The sequence below is a fragment of the Thamnophis elegans genome, chromosome 1 (assembly GCF_009769535.1).
Source record: "Thamnophis elegans isolate rThaEle1 chromosome 1, rThaEle1.pri, whole genome shotgun sequence".
Taxonomy (NCBI): Eukaryota; Metazoa; Chordata; class Lepidosauria; order Squamata; family Colubridae; genus Thamnophis; species Thamnophis elegans.
This window is the reverse complement of record NC_045541.1, coordinates 28,625,960-28,644,054: the sequence shown is the minus strand read 5'-3', so window position 1 is coordinate 28,644,054 and position 18,095 is coordinate 28,625,960. Positions and strand designations below refer to the sequence as shown.

General features: G+C 39.3%; 1 protein-coding gene across 1 annotated transcript in view; it reads left to right on the top strand.

Annotated features, from left to right (window-relative positions):
- Positions 1 to 4,050: 4,050 nt before the first annotated feature.
- The window catches only part of XIRP2 (xin actin binding repeat containing 2), a 150,470-nt gene continuing 136,425 nt past the window's right edge, over positions 4,051 to 18,095 (top strand). The window contains 1 exon segment of the mRNA XM_032238853.1: positions 4,051 to 4,152. Coding sequence (XP_032094744.1) covers positions 4,116 to 4,152 — 37 coding nt within the window. The 5' untranslated portion in view covers positions 4,051 to 4,115.

Sequence of the window (18,095 nt, the reverse complement as noted above, 5' to 3'; positions counted from 1 at the left end):
CATCCCTGAAGGTCAAAATATAGGAAATAGTTGGGGATCTTATAAGATCTTTGCTCCATTCTTTAAAATGCTAAGTGCTGTAAGAGAAAGTCACTTCCAGCTCTCTCCAACCCGCTCAGCTGAATCACTCCCTCAAGTTCACACATGATCTGCCATGCAGTACGAATATATGAGTAAATGTTGAGAAAAGGGTCCAGTATTACAATTTCAGCCTTAAGGGGGTTTCCAGCTGCATTGGTTTAAGGTATCACTTGTCTCCTTGTCTATGTGTGCATCAACTTACCAGGCATGATAGTTTAGGAAAAGTGACCGAGTATGTAGCACACACGGTCCCTGACTTACAACAGTTTGTTTAGTGACTGCTTGAAGTTACAATGCCACTGCAAAAAAGTGACTTATGACCATTGTTCACACTTACAGCCATTGCAGCATTCTCATGGTCATGTGATCAAAATTCAGATGCTTGGCAACTGATTTATACTTGTTTTGGCCTGTTGGCTACCAGCCCCTCCAGCAGCGGAATCAGAGGAGGAGGACGAAGCGGAGTGGGAGTCAAGGTCAGCATCAGGGCAACCTGGGAGCTCCAAGGGAGAAGAGGGAATGGAGCTAGCAGAGAGAAAGACAGAAGCGGAGCCTGGGCCATTCGTCAACTCTCAGATGGAGGGTCAACAGCCCCCAGGTCTGGAGGTGGCTGATTAGGAAGAGGAAGAACAGCTGGGTCCATTGCCTGACACACCTCTGCACAGAAGGCGGAGAAGGGGAGAGAAGTGGAAAGCTGTGGGCTGATCCTGGGGAAGGAAGAGCTACCACTGCTAATGAGGCCCCACCCTAGTTCTGGGGATAAAAGTCAGGGGGCGGAGATGAATAGGTGTGGAAGACAAGGGGGCAATGCTCATCTCCATTTCAAGGCCATTGAGCCAGCATTGTTCGAAGACATTTCCATAGTCATGTGGCCCTCACGACGTCATGGAGCCCTGTTAAACTTCCCATCAAAATGGGACCTCTTTGCTTTTGAACTGCTAGGTTGGCAGGAGGTGGGGTGAGGATTGGAGCTCACCTGACACACGGCACTTGGGTCTCAAACACGGGCTGCCAGTTTTCCAGTCGACAAGCCCAGGGTCTTAACTGCTGAGCCACCTCGTTGCCCTGCCCTGGTATATTCTGAAGGGATGTTAATTTTCTCGTTGTGAATTCCTGAATCCATTTGCACTTTGGGTGGCACAATAAGAAACAAGTGACTAACGTGGTTACAATTGCTTTGCCTGTTTTTTAGATTCTACTAGGATGTTTGTATAAATTGAAAATATTAGTTGCTTGCTTGCAATCTTTTCCATACGAGGATTATTGGCTTTTTCATTCTGCCTTTCATCCATTTGTGCCCATAGAGCCATGCACATTATAGCATTGGAAGGCATTACAGCGAAGGGGCATCCGTACATATTTCATCCTTTCTGGATTGGGTTTAGATGGTTTTGTCCTCAATGACCTTATTTTTCATTGCAGTTTTTGTTGTTTTATTAAACCTGTACTGTGGGAAAGGCATGGAAGCCACTCAAAATCCTTCTGGATTGCAGCAGCATATAGCCTCCAATAAACAAACAAAGAAACAAAAACCAGATAAATATTCATTTCTTTCTCTTTTGCAAAAAGGGGGCGAGAGGCAAAGTTGTACTAATCCAGCTGCATCACCGTTTGTTTATGTACTTAACTAATATGCTGCTTTTATAAAATCAACTTTAAATGGCTCACAGGTTCAAAGAAAGCAACAAACAATAGAATCATATAATAAAACATCATATACCTATTCAAAGTGTCCAGCTCTCACAAAACAAAACACAACACAAAGCAAAACACAAAACAAAACACAAAACAAAACATAGAAGGATGTGTTTAATTTGGATGTTAGCTCGTCAAAAGTCAAATCTGCCATTCCTTCAGCTTGAGCTGGATCCTCTGGAACCAAGAGTCCTCAACTTCTCACATTTAGGAAAAGGTATGTGATTCCCAGTGGTGGGTTGTGGATTCCGTTCCAACTGGTACGGTTGGAACGGGCCTGCTAGCATCCATGTGGGCACGCACAGCGCACACACATGTGCATAAGTGCGTACATGCATCTTGGCGCTTCTGTGAGCCTCCGCAATGCTCCAGCTGCTCAGCTTAGTGTCGCACAGGGGCTGTATGTGTGTGCGGAAGCACTGAAGACGTATAAGGACAGTAAGAAGCAAGGGCGGAGCACCGTACCGGAACGGTATCCGGTGCTCTGGGCTGGCTCCGGTATGCCCGTACCAGGGCGTACCACCAGCAACCCACCACTGGTGATTCCTCTCACATGTTAGATATGAAGAGGTAGTCTTGTAGAAGAAATGCCCTTTTTTCCTTCTTTTCCTTCAAATTATGTAGTCTTACTTTATTTTTACCTTGGATACATGGGAAAATTTGAAGTGACTTGTCTGTCCAATTCAGAATTATTATCCATTACCTTCTGGTTCATAAGCAACGATGTATGAATCTACTTTCATTAAGATCATGACTAATTTCTTACTCTAAAATTCCTTATTCCTTTAACTGCTTGTGACTGTGTGTGTGTGTACATTTGTGTGCTTTCAAGTCAAGTGTTGACTCCTTGCAACTGCCTGGATTAGTCCCTGCAGTTCTTTTGGCAAGGTTTCAGAAGTAGTTTGCTCCGCCCCTTTCCTAGCACTGAGTGAGAATGACTGGCCCGAGGTCACCCAGCTGGCTTTGTATCTAATGGGAGACTAAAACTCACATTCTCCTGATTTCCAGACTAGTGTCTTAACTCTTTCTCTATGTATGCAATGTATGTATGTATGTATGTATGTATGTATGTATGTATGTATGTATGTATGCATGCATGCATGCATGCATGCTATATCTAGCTATCTAGCTAGCTATCTAGCTATGCAATGTTTGTATGTATGCATGCATGTATGTTTACAGTGTTTTCATTGCTACGTGCTGGTTTACAGAAAGATGCTTACCATATTTTGCTATCTATTATGGTGGTGCTTACTCTATAATATAATGGGAAGAAGACAATGTAAATATAATTACTATTATTTAGCTATTATTATTACTCATGTGTACTCAGGAAGAGTAATTCTGGAAAGAATAAATACATTTGATGCCTCCTGAACTAATAAAAAAAATACTGCAATAAATATGCTTTTAAAATTATGCCCTGTTATGTTTTCTGATCCAATTCATTTGATTTTAGCATGTAAAACAGCCAAAGGTATCCATAGTGACTTGCTGCTAGTGGAGATATCTTTTCTTTATACAATGGATGAGTAAACATTTTCAGTCTAGAATTATCAACAAAAAACCCCGAGCTTCTTTGTAACATCAAATAGTTTTTAAAATTGCAGTAATCTCAGCTTGTTTAATATTAAAGAGTGTCTTTTTTTTTTTTTACAAAGATTCCAGTATGTTTCCCTGTTTTATTTTAACTAGTGTATCAAATGGAGAACAATCTGGTTTTTAAATTCCCCAATTTAGTGCTATTAATATTATTTAGTGGACTGCTTTTCATGATTGTTCTGCTTCTGATAATTGCTACATGAAATTAATAGAGGGGCTTGGTTTGACTGTGACTGAGTAAAACATATTCAGAAGAGCCCCAGTTAGGATCCATGCATCCAACTTTGAAAGTGTGGCTACAGCTTTGCAGAAAAACTACGTGTCCTTTTGAAGCCACTGTGGGTATTTTACCGTAGGAAAGGCAGCGAAAGCGAAAACTGCATGAAAGAATACCGCGTGAAAATGCAACATTGTCTCTAGATGTTGAAATATAAGTTGACTTCAAAAGTACATTTGTAACTCTCTATAGTATTGCAGAAATGTCTCCTGAAGCATCGCAAAAAACATTAGTCTTGTAATGGAAACCTGCTGCTCTTTCCCTCACCTCTTCACATCCTCCTCCCCACGTCTGTTTCCTACTGATAGCTTTTAATATACATCCCCTTAATGTTTTCCAACAGGAAGTAGACAATGAAAGAAGTTTGCCATCACCGGCATTTAAAAATCAGTCTCGGAGTCATTCCATCATTCCTGTGAGAAACGCAGAACCAAAAGGTGGCAAAACATTTTTTGACAAGATGTCATCCGAAAATGTTCAGAGCAACAAAGTTGAAGGTTAGCATCACTGCTTTTTGATCTGATTTCTTTGCTTTCCTAGCATAGATATAGAACAAGAAAGACCATAAAACATTGTGTGGGGATGTTTTTTTTTTCTTTACCAGCAGAGATGCAAAGCAAAATAATGATAATATGTGCAAGGGATTTCTGCAAAAATAGCATTAGATGCTCTAAAGCAACAATTTAATTGACATTCTGGTAATTCTGAAAGGTAGATTTCACACTGTAAAGCTTTTTTTGCAATAAAGCATAAGCAGGAGAAATAATTTGATATTGTTTTCTTTAATATTGCTTTCCTTGCTTTACGTGGAATATGTTAATTTCACAGCCAAAAATATTGCATGGATTATTTTTTTTAAAAAAGCATTAGTAATCATCTAACTGCTTTCAGGAAAACCATTGCCGTGAAATGGAAGCTATATTCAGTAAAATAATGAATTGAGGTTTCTAGCTTGGAAAGAGAGCAAAAAAAACATTTCTTTTCTTTTTTCAGATGATCACTCGAATACATATTTAGCAATCTTAAAATTGAATAAGACAAAACGGTGTGATGTTTCAGGAAAACTATTGTTCGGGAAACACTTTTATGTATGAACCTCAGGAATATGTTTCAATGACAATACCTTGTACGTTTCAAATGACAGAGTTTTCAATATATTCCCAATTCATTAAAAAAAAACCCAAAATATTTGATGAAACTACAGTTAATATCTAGCACTCCCAAAGTTGTAAGATTGGGTTTTAAGGTAATTTAACTTAAAAAATGCTTTATGTTTGTCAAAACTACCATTACACAGAAGATTTATCTTCAACTATAAATGTTGCATACATAATTACATAAGGAATCCTTCTGAGCAAATGAAATGTACTTTTAGAATCAGATATAAAAATCAGAAAATTTAAATGCCTCATTAATTTAATACAGTATTAAACTGAATTAATTTTAAGAGAGTCAGTGTAGTAGAAACTTAGAGTACATGGGTTCCCATCTCCACATAGCCAATGGGAAGGGAAGTAATTCTGTACACTGTCCTCAACAACTTTAATTGTTAAATATATACATTAATCATTAAACTTCTTCATAATGCAAATACATTGGTTTATTATAAGGCTTCTATATAAATTTATGCTACTTAAATCTCATTAACTTGATTGGAGTTATGTACTATGTAACAGAGTAATACATGCATTTCAGGAAAAAGTAAACAGGTTCGACTCAAGTCATTGGAGGTTATTCATTTGTTTCCGCTAATGGAATTGATGTATTCTTAATGTATGGCTGAAGATTGCATGTACCCTAAGATGGTGGGAGGAAGTCTATGATACATTGGCTTGCAAAGAAGGTTCTGGCTGATTCAGAATTGCACTAACACACCTTGTGTAAAACTTTGGGCTTTAATTGGACTTGTGGTTTATTGGACAAAAATTGCCAAAATGTATGGGTTTTATTCTTACCAATAGCAAGAAATATGACTAGTAACCTGATATGGATATGACTAGTAACCTGGCTGATGCTATCGCTTTGGATAATGAAAGCGTTCATTATCCAAAGCCATGATGGATGGTTGAAGTCAAAATCTCTGGGGCCACAATCATGACACATGGAAGATTGTGAATTAGAATGCATAAGGATCTCCATCAACCCATTTAAATGCAGGCTGTTCAGTTGAGTGACTCATTGCTATTGGCAACAGGAGGCAATTCAATCTCTTGATGTTCTTGATTCTGAGTAGCCTCTCACTGTCACCCAGTTGTCCTTGGTTTGCCAAAGAGCTCTGGGAGACCAAGCAGCAGAAACAATGTCTCAAACACTGAAAAAGTTGACATGTGAACCCAACTGAGCTGACATTTGGGCCTTCATTATGGCAATAAGGGAGGCAAGGCATCTTTAGCATCTGTTGCTCTTCTTAAAGCTTTGATGCAGTATTGGTGAAGTTTCAAATGGTGACTAGGATGATGTCTCACCATATTATCTGGGACTCCTTTAGGCCTATGTGTTCTATGATGAAGGGAATAGAATGATTTATGCTACATGCTAGTCAGGGGTGGGTTGCTGCCGGTTTTACTACTGGTTCACAACCCGCGCACAATTAGTGTGTTTGCTATTCAATGTAAATTGTTCTGCGTGCATGCACAGAACAATTTGCATTGAACTGCATACACACGGTCACTAAAATCCAACATGGTGGCAACATCAGCAGTGGAAAGGGAACTGGTTCGGGCATGTCAGGCCTCATTCACTGCCAGTTTTGCAATCCAGGCCTGAGTTCCACTACAGGTTCGGCCAAACTGGGCCGAACCAGCAGCAACCTACCTCTGATGCTAGTGGACTAGAGCCATGCACTCCTGGCTTCTGTGAGAGGATGAGAGGAGGGGAGGCATGATGAACTGGATTCAGAAGACTGACAATCCCCCACTTTAGAAACATGATCATATCAGCCTTGGAAAGCTTGTAATATGCTTCATCTTTAAGAAATCATCTCTGTATATGAACAACTACTCTCAGTTTCAAACCTTCCTTTTTAAGAAAAGGTTGGTCAGACTGTGGGGTCTACTATAGAGAATCCTAGAAGTAAAGGACATGTGGAACCAACCTAAGAAAATTTAAAATGGATAAAGGGAACAGTTATTTTTAAATATTATTTTTGGTGAAAGTGAATTGAAACTAGACAAATGGATCAGATCTTTATTGGAATGCTTTCTCTTTATGATTAAAGAGTGGAGAGAATTGATGACTCTACAAAACCCAAGATAAAAGCAATATGAGCCAGGCTGTGGTGCTGCTTATTGCTATGGAGACTTGGATTGTGATGTGGATTGAAACTACAGAGTGTCATTAGAGAAGAAAGTGTAAAAGACACAAGAAGATAAAAGAAAAAAAGGGAACCCTGCCTTTTTTCCTGTCCTGTAGACACTTTCCTTTAGGGATTATGACATTATAATGACAACTGAAAAAGCAGTGAGAATGGAGAAGAAGAGAGGATTGCTAAAGCAGCCTGCAGTGAAAGGAATTACACTGTAATTGTCTCAGAAAATATTTCAGGAATTGTGAAATAAATTAGCAGAATCACTTGATACTAAATTGACTAAATAACTGGATGACAAAGTGACAGTTTTTGAAAAAGAATGATGAAAGACTTGTAAGGGTGAAAGAAGAAGGTAAGATAATGGCAGGCTCTGTAAAATAAATGGCTGGAGAGGCAAAATAAGTTAATGACAACATGGAAATTTTAGTGAGAAAGATAGATATTACAGAACTGGAAAGACAACTAGACAATCTAACTTTATTGGAAGTGAGAGAGAAGGCATTTTGCTTGAGACTTAGAGCATCCCAGTGAATTCTGATGCTGCTATCAGAGGAAAACATTATTAAAGCCATGTCAATTTTTTTTAATCGGGGAAAAAAATACTGAGGCAGAAATTGATAACATTTATGGACTAAGTTCTAGACTTTCTACCACAAGAAATGTTCCAAAGAATGTTTTGGCATACTTTGTCAAAAAGAAGGAAATGGATCAAATTTCACAGCAATATTTTTTTACATGATTGAAAATTGACAATGCAGATATAATTGTTCTTAAAGAAATTCCTATTAGAGGAAAAAAGGGGATTGACTATTGTACTAACAAACAGTATAATTAATCAAAATAGTGGCATTCTTTAATTATTGCATGAACTGCAATATAACAGAGACAAACAGTAAGAATTTGTAGTACACAATGAACTCCCTTTGAATAATGAGCAAGGAACAAAGAGCAGTATATGATTATGTGTGTAATTGCTTGTAAAGCAATTTTTCTTCAGTAATTTTCATTGACGTACCAGGAAGAACAGGAAACACATTTGTCACCAACTTCTTGCTAAAGTTAGGAGCTACAGAGTTTTTAATACTGCAGTAGCATAATATGGAATTGCAGCAGCATGGATGCCTGGTGGTAGAACAACACATTCAATATTTAAAATATCTCCCAAAGTGAATGAAAATGCTCTTTATAACATCTATTAAAAACTCAAGCACTGCAAATTTTCTTCAATATGGCAGGATTATTATTTGGGATGAAAGTCACATGATTAGGAGGGAAAGCTTTGAAGCCACAGATTAGACTCGGTGCTACCCTGTTTCCCTGAAAAAAAGATCTTCCTGGATAATAAGCCCAATCGGGCTTTTGAGCGCAAGAGCTAAAATAAGCCCTCCCCCAAAAATAAGCCCTCCCTGAAAATATTGCTACATAGCAGCAGCCATGAGGTGACCACGCTCGCCGCCTCCTGCATCTCAAAAATAATAAGACCTCCCCAAAAATAAGGCCAAGCGTTTATTTTGGGGGTCAAAAGAAAATAAGTCCCTGTACCTAATATGAGTAATGAAAACATCCAAGCTCAGAGAGCCCCTAGTACCCCTCATATTTGTTTGCATTTTCTATTATTCTTAAAATCTTAATAAAACTATACATAGACACATAGACAGACTCTCTCTCTCTCTCTCTCTCTCTCTCTCTCTCTCTCTCTCTCTCTCTCTCTCTCTCTCACACACACACACACACACACACACACACACACCATTATTATTCTCTTATATAAATACAAAGATAGGAGGAGTAAATTCAAAACTTACATGGTATTTGTTATGTGTCCCCAAGAAGTATTTGTAGAATACTGAACAAAAGAGTATAAGAGATAAAGATCAAAATTTGGAAGTGTGGCTTTATAGGGGTCAAGGGATGTGCAAATCAGATTTTTTTTCTTTTCAATCTATGTATATGAAAATATGCTGTATATTATCACAAATAGTCTCAAATTGTGGAGTTGAAGATTGGCTGCTGAATATGATAAGCGTAGTTTATCTTAGAAATGAAAAATGTACAGGACTAAATGGAAGGTTTAGTAAGTAGTTGAGCTTAGAGCAGAGTGTAAAACAAGGACCTGAAATGCCACAGACATTTGTTGTATATATGGATAAATGTATAAGGAATATTTGTGGTGGTCTTAGAACTGCATTGGTTGGAGATGATACTATGAAATGATAAGAAATGATACTATGTTGGTAATTTGCAGCAAATAGATTGTAGGATGTAATAAAAATATAGTTCTGAACATGACTGTATCAAGTTCTTGTGTCTGACAGGAAAATGACTGCGAATTATACTTAATTACAAAATCTAGAGCAAATAGATGAATGTTGATAGAATGTTTACGAAAAATGGATAGAGAAAGTTTAAGATACGCACCTGTTCATAGAAAAAGAAGTGGGTATGTTGCGAATGAAACAGAAATAGCTGCATATGTAAGTCTGTTTTTCCTCATTTGTTACATGGAAATGAGAGTTGTTTATATCATGAGAAACATAGAAAAACGTTAGATATTATGAGAATGGGATACTAAAGAGCTTTATGTAATAAAATAAGAAGTAGTAAAGATGGTGATAAGGTCAGGAATTAATGGGCCCTGAAAGAATGTAGATTGAGGGCAAAATATTGAGGTGGTTGGTTCACAGCGAGGAGGAATGAAGATCAAATAACTACATAAATATAGAAAGTTAAAGGGATTGGATCAAAAGGAAGATGAAGACCAAAAAAATTGTGGGATGGAACTGATATGATCTTCAAAAAAAGAGAAGTGAGAAGCTTAAAAACGTTGAAGGAGATGCTAGATGTTTAACAGATTAACAGAGATGGAAGGGACCTTATAGGTCGTCAAAGATAAAAATGAACGGAGATATTCTGAACGGTGTTGGCATAATTAATTATTGCAGTTTCCTTTTCCTTTTGCCATCCTTGTACTTACATGGTTTATGGTTTCTTTTTCCCTTTCCATGTTTTTTATAAAATTACCTGCCCCAAGAAGGAGCAATGCAATGAGTATGTACCAATACATACTGCCCTGAAATGAATGTTACAATTTATGGGTACGATGAGCTGTTTAATGGTTTTCATTTTCTGAGAGATTAATTCAAATTAAAGATGATTGTTTTCCTATTTCCGTCATCTCAGGCTGTACTGAGTTCACAAGGGGAAAAAAAATCTAATAATTTGGGGGCCTGTTTATCTTGCCTAACCGCAGGAAGGCATCATGCTGTGGCTTTTAAGCATGAGTTTTGAAGTGAAAGAAAAGCTGTGTGGCATATGGCAGTTCCTCTAAATTAAATGGTATGTAGCAACTCCCAGGTCATGGTGAATCAGTCAGGTAAAATGACTGCTGAATGCTGAACAGGCCACCGTAGGAAAAACAAAGGATTTTCTGAAGCTGTCAGGCGTTTTGACCTTAAGCAGCTTCTATGCCTCATTCATTGTGACACTTCACAGTGGAGCTTGGAACAGACACAGCAGTTCCTTATCAGGCAGCCCAGTTTGCTTCATGCTTTTTTGCCAGACAGCTGGTCAAGGTTGATGGCCTGGAGACAAGACGGTGACTCAGTCGGCAGTTAAGACGAGAGAAACCATCTATGAACAACTTAGTGCTTTAACTAGAAATTGCGTACAAATGTGCATTTTCGAGCAGGCCATCGTGCTGAGAAGTAACTTTGGGAAGAGATGGTTTTCTGTTGGTAGGCAGCAGGAGAGGGGATATTTGATTTCTCACATTTATGATTGATGCCTTTCTCTCATTGTTTACTACTATTACTTCCTTGGCAGTGGATCCATCCATCCATCCAATCAATCAATCAATCAATCAATCAATCAATCTGCATAGCCAGCCACCTCACATATGTGACTCTGGGCAGCTCACTATAGTTCAAAATAACAGGAACAATAAACAATATAAATAGAAACAGCAAACACACAACCATACTAAAACCCTTATAAGAACTCAGTACAAAACACCCAGCAGATGAATAGTGTACAAGCATTATATCACGTTCAGTATAACTGTTGAAAAGACCCAGCACTATCACTGGACTGCAAACATAGCAGCAGAGACATGTCTTTGGGTGTTTCCTAAAGGCCAGAAGGGTAGCAGCCAATCTAAGACCTGCTCAAATTGTAAAACTTGTGTTGTATGCCATCCAGAGGTGGGTTCCTACCAGTTCGCACCTATTCGGTAGAACCGGTTCATCAAATCTACCGAACCGGTTAGAAGAGGTTCCACCAGTGGACCCGGAAAGCAGGCCACACCTACAGAAGAGGTTCCAAAATTTTTTGAAACCCACCACTGCTAAAGGGTTAGGGCTGCAAGGATCTTGTAACTTGACAGCTTTAAGACTTGCATGCTTCAATGCCAGAGTTCCTGAGCTAACGTGACTGGAGGAGGAATTCTGGGAGTTGAAGTCCACAAGTATTAAAGCTGTGAGGTTTGAAGACCCTAGTTTTTTTTTTCCTAAAGGGCTAGGGGTGCAAGGATCTTGTAACTTGACAGCTTTAAGACTTGCGTGCTTTAATGCCAGAGTTTCTGAATAGCTACTTGGACTGACTTAAGTACTAATTCATATCTGGTCACATGGCGGTAAGCCACTCCCATCTGGTCACATGGATGGCAAGCCACTCCCACAAAGGAGGCCACACCCACAGAGTAGGTTCGAACAATTTTTGAAACCCATCACTGATGCCATCTTACCAGAATAACAGATTTGGAAAGGACCTTGGAGGTCTTCTAGTTCAATCCCCTGCTCAAGCATACCATTCCAGACAAGTGGCTGTCCAATCTCTTCTTTAAAACCTCCAGTGATGGAGCACCCACAACTTCTGAAGGCAAGCTAATTGTTCTCACTGTTAGGAAATTTCTCCTCAGTTCTAGGTTGCTTTTCTCCTTGATTAGTTTTCATCCATTGTTTCTTGCCTTGCCTTCTGGTGCTTTGGAAAATAAGTTGACCCCTCTCTTCTTTGTGGCAGCCCTTCCAATATTAGATCACTGCTATCAAGTCACCCCTAATCCTTCTTTTCACTACACTTGACAAACCCAATTCTTCATATATTTTAGCTGTAATCTTAATCTCTAGGAAAGGGGGGGGGAACGTTTGGCATGGATTGCATTAACATAGTTTAAAAGTTGATGGAAGCCATCACTTTGATTAGTTGGATTTTGTCTTGCCTCAACCAGTTTGACGAAAGCTTTAGTTTACTATTACTAAAAGCCAAGTATGGGAGAAGGCAATGTAGTTTCAGGATAAAGACTAAATCAAGTTCATAAGCAACAGTAGAACCATAACAAAGTGTTTGCAAAGTCTGAGCATTGTTAAATTGACTAATTTTCTGGAACAACAATATAAAAATGATTGTCATTGCTGCCTTCTGGAACATTTTTGTAACTCCTCAGTCCATCCTATCACTGTGAGACTCTCCAGAAGTCCTCCTTGTAAATTCTAGCCCACACTAACTTGCTTAGCTTTCTAGCATGGATAAAGTAGGCCAGGTGCTACCATTTTCTGACAGTAAATTATACGATTGTCCTGGAAAAGAGGACAGGGCTTAGCCCCACTTTCAGCTTCAAGATGTAACTCTTGTATGTTAAGCCTACATGTGAAGAAAGAAATCCCTTGCACAACTGGAAGATATGATTGGGAGAAAAAGGCAATTAAATCTGCAATATAGTTGGGGAGGAAATGAAATCTGGTACAGATTTAAGTCTGAATAAATGGATGCAATACATTAAAATGGATGCATGTGTTGTTTGGCAACAGTAATTAGAGTATGATACCATGCATAATTGTGTGGGGAAGTTATTTGGGGGGGGGGCAGTGATGGGTTCTGGCCAGTACGGCCATACTGGTAGTAGTCGGGAGCAGTGGCCACTTTATCGGTATGATGGCTCATTTGGCTCACCTGCCCGCCCGTGTTCCATACCTGTTTTTAAGGCAACTGGGCCAATTGTGCCTGCGTGCACAGCGTGCGGCACCTGCGTGACCTCTCACAAGCAGCTGGGTGTTACAGGGGAAGTGGAGTGCACATGCGTGCGCAGGGCATGTACAACGTGTACACAGCGCATGTCTGGTGCATGCACAAACATGCCATGAGCAGCGTACTGGTAGCGAAGGTAAAAGCAACCCACCACTAGTGGGCGGGGGGGAATTGATTTTGGATAGTCTGCACATGAAATGTGATTTTCAGCATAATTATATGTTTTTAGAGGATGTATTTGTTCAAAAAAGATAAAGATTAGTGAAAGTTTTATATAAAAGTCCCCATACTAGGAAAAATACAAGCAAGACTAAATACATTTTTTCCAGCATTTTTTGTAAAGGTAGAGGGAATACAATGAATGATATGGAAAATCCTATGACATTGACGTCGACTGGATTTAGATACATCCCAGCCTGCAACTAGAAAGGAAAAAGATGGAGTTCAGGACAGCATTCATTCATATTTGCTTCAGATTAGGTGAAATGGATCTTTTCAGCATCGGTGAACTTCACCGCATCGTATTTGAAAGGTTCAAAATAACAGCAAAATGAGATTTAACAAACCTTTTGATTTGGTCTGTTTATGCCCACAGCCAGAAATTCCGCTGCAACCTTATTCTGTCATTCCCAAGAGAAAAGCTGTCTTTTATCATTCTTTTGCTAAATAAATCCATGGAAATGTAGGTGGTTTGAGAAAAGAATAAACAGATTGCTGTCACAGAACTAAAATCTTACATTTTGTGCATAAACCAAAATAGTATATTCCTCGGTATGAACAGATTTCTCAAGATTTCAGGAAGGGAAAATGAACGTTCTTGAGGGGTGTGCTCTTAAGGAGAGCATTGCCTTGTTTTTCACAATTAAAATTCATAAATCAGGATCCTGAACAGGTCCAGCAAATTCCCTCATATTATAATGATTAAGTTGTCTCACTAGCTCAGGAACAATCAAAACATTTTAGCCAAATGATTTCACATGACATACCATGAGGGCTGAAATACAATTTAATAACAGTTCATTTTTCTTTCCATGATATACCAAACTGGATAGTGAAATCATGCTGAGAATATTTGACATGTGTATTACTCATATCCATTTCTGAAAGAGTTACTGTGTACCTATTGTCACAGGGCTGCATTTTTCTTCCAAATTTCCCTCTTAAAACTATAATGAATCAAAATGTACTTGGTTTCATTGATACATTAGTCTGTTCATAGCTCTAAAAAAAGGAATATTGTATTTGTTCCTAAGTGACATTTCTTGGAAATTTACTGTTTCAGGAATTTTTATTTTCCTGTAATGACCATGAGGCGAGATGGGTGGCAAAGTATATGCAGGGGTGGCCTTCAAAAATTTTAGCAAGGGGTTTTCTGTCTGGTTGCTGGGTGGGCATGGCCATGGTGGGCCGTGGTGGGTATGGCTTGGTCGACCTCCGCACCATGGCAGGGGGCGTGTTTTTGCGCTCCCCGGGCTCCGGAAGTTTTCTTCGAGCCTCCGGGAGCGAGAAAATGGCTTCCCCAGGCTCCTGGCCCATTTCAGGCCTTCCCAAACTCCCGGTAGGCATGTTTTCCATCCTTTCGAGCCTCTGTGAGTGCCCTGTATTTACCTGCATCCAAAATAGGCCATGTGGTTACTCCTGGGAGAGGTGAGCGGGGAGGGGAGAGGCCAGCCAGGAGTGGAATTTGGGGGTTCTCCGAACTACATAGAATCTTAGCTAGAGGTTCTCCCGAACCCCTGCAAACCCTCAGCAGCCCACCTCTGACATTAGTGTACGATAGGCAAAAGTTATAAGTAAATCTACTGCTTGATGATTGGCTTAAGGTTTGAAATAAAGTATAGTGATATATAACTCCAAATTTTTCAGCCATAGTAGAAGCAGCCACAAAAGACCTAAAATCTGCTAGAAGGAACAAAGTTAGAGGTAATCAAGAATCAATATTGTGTGTCAAAAATCTGTGACTAAAACGGGTAACTTTCTTTCTAAATTAAGTATTTTTGCACAAGGTTCTAGTTGGTGGATCTCATGGCCCTGATTAAAACAAGGTAGGCTAGTCTGAACATTAACAGCAATTCCAAGTCTAGCATCTAGGTAAATTCGGGGAATTGCATATAGATATGCAAATATCAACTTTTTAAAGCATTTATACATATTATTGGCAAGGCATATAGAACATTTTGTGATGTGGGATAATATTATTAGTTTTATCAGCAGTATTTGAATGTAACCAGACTATACAGCTGTCCTGAAATATGTATGGAAAAAGAGTCAGGATGCAGGAAACAGTCATGATACCTATAGAATTTTCTCTTATTTCAATTTCAGTTTCAATATTTCTTGTCTATTTCTTTATTACTTAAGGTGTCAGAGGTCATCTCTAGTAGAAGAACAGCAAAGTAAAGTGGGAGGACATTTTCTCTTTCCTATATAATATTAAATTTGTCAATGAACCATTGATATTGAAACTGGATATTAAATCTGGGGGGAAATGAAACAAACAAAAAAACAACCAGAATATTGGTTGCTGGAATCCAAACAAAGAACAGAATAACAGAATTGGAAAGGACCTTGGAGGTCTTCTAGTCCAACCCCCTGCCTGGGCAGGAAACCCTATGCCATTTCAGACAAATGGTTATCCAATATCTTAAAAACTTCCAGTGTTGGAGCGTTCACAACTTCTGGAGGCAAGTTGTTCCACTGATTAATTGTTTTAACTGTCAGGAAATTTCTCCTCTGTTCTAAGTTGCTTCTCTCCTTGATTAGTTTCCACCCATTGCTTTTTGTTCTACCCTCAGGTGCCTCTTCTTTGTGGCAGCCCCTGAGATATTGGAGCACTGCTATCATGTCTCCCCTAGTCCTCCTTTTCATTAAACTAGATACAGTATACCCAGTTCCTGCAACCATTCTTCATGTGTTTTAGCCTCCAGTTCCCTAATCATCTTTGTTGCTCTTCTCTGCACTCTTTCTAGAGTCCCAACATCTTTTTTACACCGTGGCAACCAAAAAGGAGAGACTAAAATAATTTTTCCTTATCCTGATGGATGAGATATCTATGGAGATTCTCAATCCTACAGGTCACAGATCATGTCACAGGTCAATCATTCTTTGGACATTGGATAAGATGATGTATCATCCTTAGGCAAAATGGGTATGCAGAGAGGAGCTAAATTGATTAAGTGAATGGATGAATCGTGGTAACAAATTATGCATGCTGTGTAAAAAAAAAAGGTACATTTGTCTTTCCAAAACTTCAGGTTGACCATTGAAATGGATTATTTAAAAGTTTGAGATAGATGATTATATCCTTCATTTGTGAAATTAATTAAATAAGATGTGATTGCTTCCCTTGAAGACCCTGAAAGAAATTGAAAAGATGCACCAACAAGAATTCCTTCATGGCTAAAACTCATCCCAATATCTCTAACTAAACTCTAACCCCATATGCAAGAGCAGTATTTTCCCTGAGAACTGATTGCAGGACACCTTTTTAAATTCATTGGGAGGTTTGCAAAAATTTAACTCCACTTTAGAAAGGAAGTGGATACATGGATGCACCTTGTCCTGTTTTATTGATGCAAGAAGTTGGAGAATTTCACATCCATTAATCTCCATTTAAATAATCTAGCCAAGGCAGATTGCCTTGCCTATAACAACTTGGGAAATGTCATTTAGTGTTCTGCTACTAAAATACATTTCACACCTTTCCCCATTTAAGAGTTAAATGGGGATAGGCTCTGTACCTATCAGTCACCACAAAACAATGTGAACAAGTTATTTGCTGTCCCTGATGACAATCTCTAGCTGCCTCTCTTAGTCCTTTCAGCACACTGCCAGACTCAGGGAAAGCATCCATCAGTCAGGCTCTGCAGTAAGTATGGGAAGCATCGCTCTGTGCTGTTTGTCCCACTCCCCTGCCATTATTCTAACTGGACATCTCCAAAGCTATTATAATGTGAAATAAAGACTTCAAGGCAGAAGTAGCTCCAGAGGGCAGCGGGGTGGATCCGGTCCTGATTGTGCAACCAGCTAGGTCCTATAAATTGGGAGAACTAAAACTATTCAGTGTTAGATTAGAGGATTCTTACTTCTAGTGAGTAGGAGTAGTTGGGAGAGCAATTGAAACTGAAGAATAGGAACTCAACTGAATGAACTGAAAAAAATGGCATATAAGCAGACCTAGCTTAACATCATTATACTCATTTTTTTCTGGATAGTGCAATCAGGAAAAACTGGACTGGGAAATGTTAAGGCAAAGTTAGACTTAAGAATACAGAATATGGAATTGGGGGGGGGCAGGAACCTCTCACAGATACTGCACAAAATGTGGATAGTAGCTATGGCCAAGAAGGCCTTTGTACAGTTCCATCTGATGCTGTAGTTGCATCCTTTCTAGATTTTGGCACCCTCCAGTCAAGGCCTTGCCGATTGTTGGATTCACCACTGCAATGCACTCTACATGGGGCTGCCCTTGAAACCACTCAAAAGCTTATTCTGGTCCAGAATACAGCAGCATGAGCAATGCTGGACCTGTCTCAGCATACTTAGTTGACACCCCTGCTGCATTAACTGCACAGTGTGGTTTTCAATATGCTTCATTGGGCTGGTTATCATCTGTAAAGTTCTAAATGGCATCGGGACATGGTTTCTACCCAGCTGGCAAGAGCCAACAGACTGGGTGCACTGTGGGTTAAATAGTGCCATCTTTTGGGCGGAATGGGACAATTCACTGTGGTCATCTCGCCACGGCCAACTCACTGTGGGAAAAATGCCTGTAGGACAATTTCATGCAGGATAATTCAACGCAATAAATGTTATCCCCATTATTTCCATTGACAAAAATGGAACTAATGTTAAAGAAACTGTGGCAGATAACATTTATCATGTTAAGCTATTCCACATGGAATTGTCCATGGCAAGTTGTTGTCTCATAGCAAGTTGTCTATGTTGAGTTTTTGGCTGCAGCGAGATGGCCGTGGTGAGATGGCCACAGCGGTTGGGCCACGGAGGACCTAGGAAGCAATCATTAGCTGTTGCTGAGAATGAACTGTCCAACTGCCAACTAAAAGCCATTAAGGAAGTTGGCTTTACATAAAGCACTATGCATGAATGCAT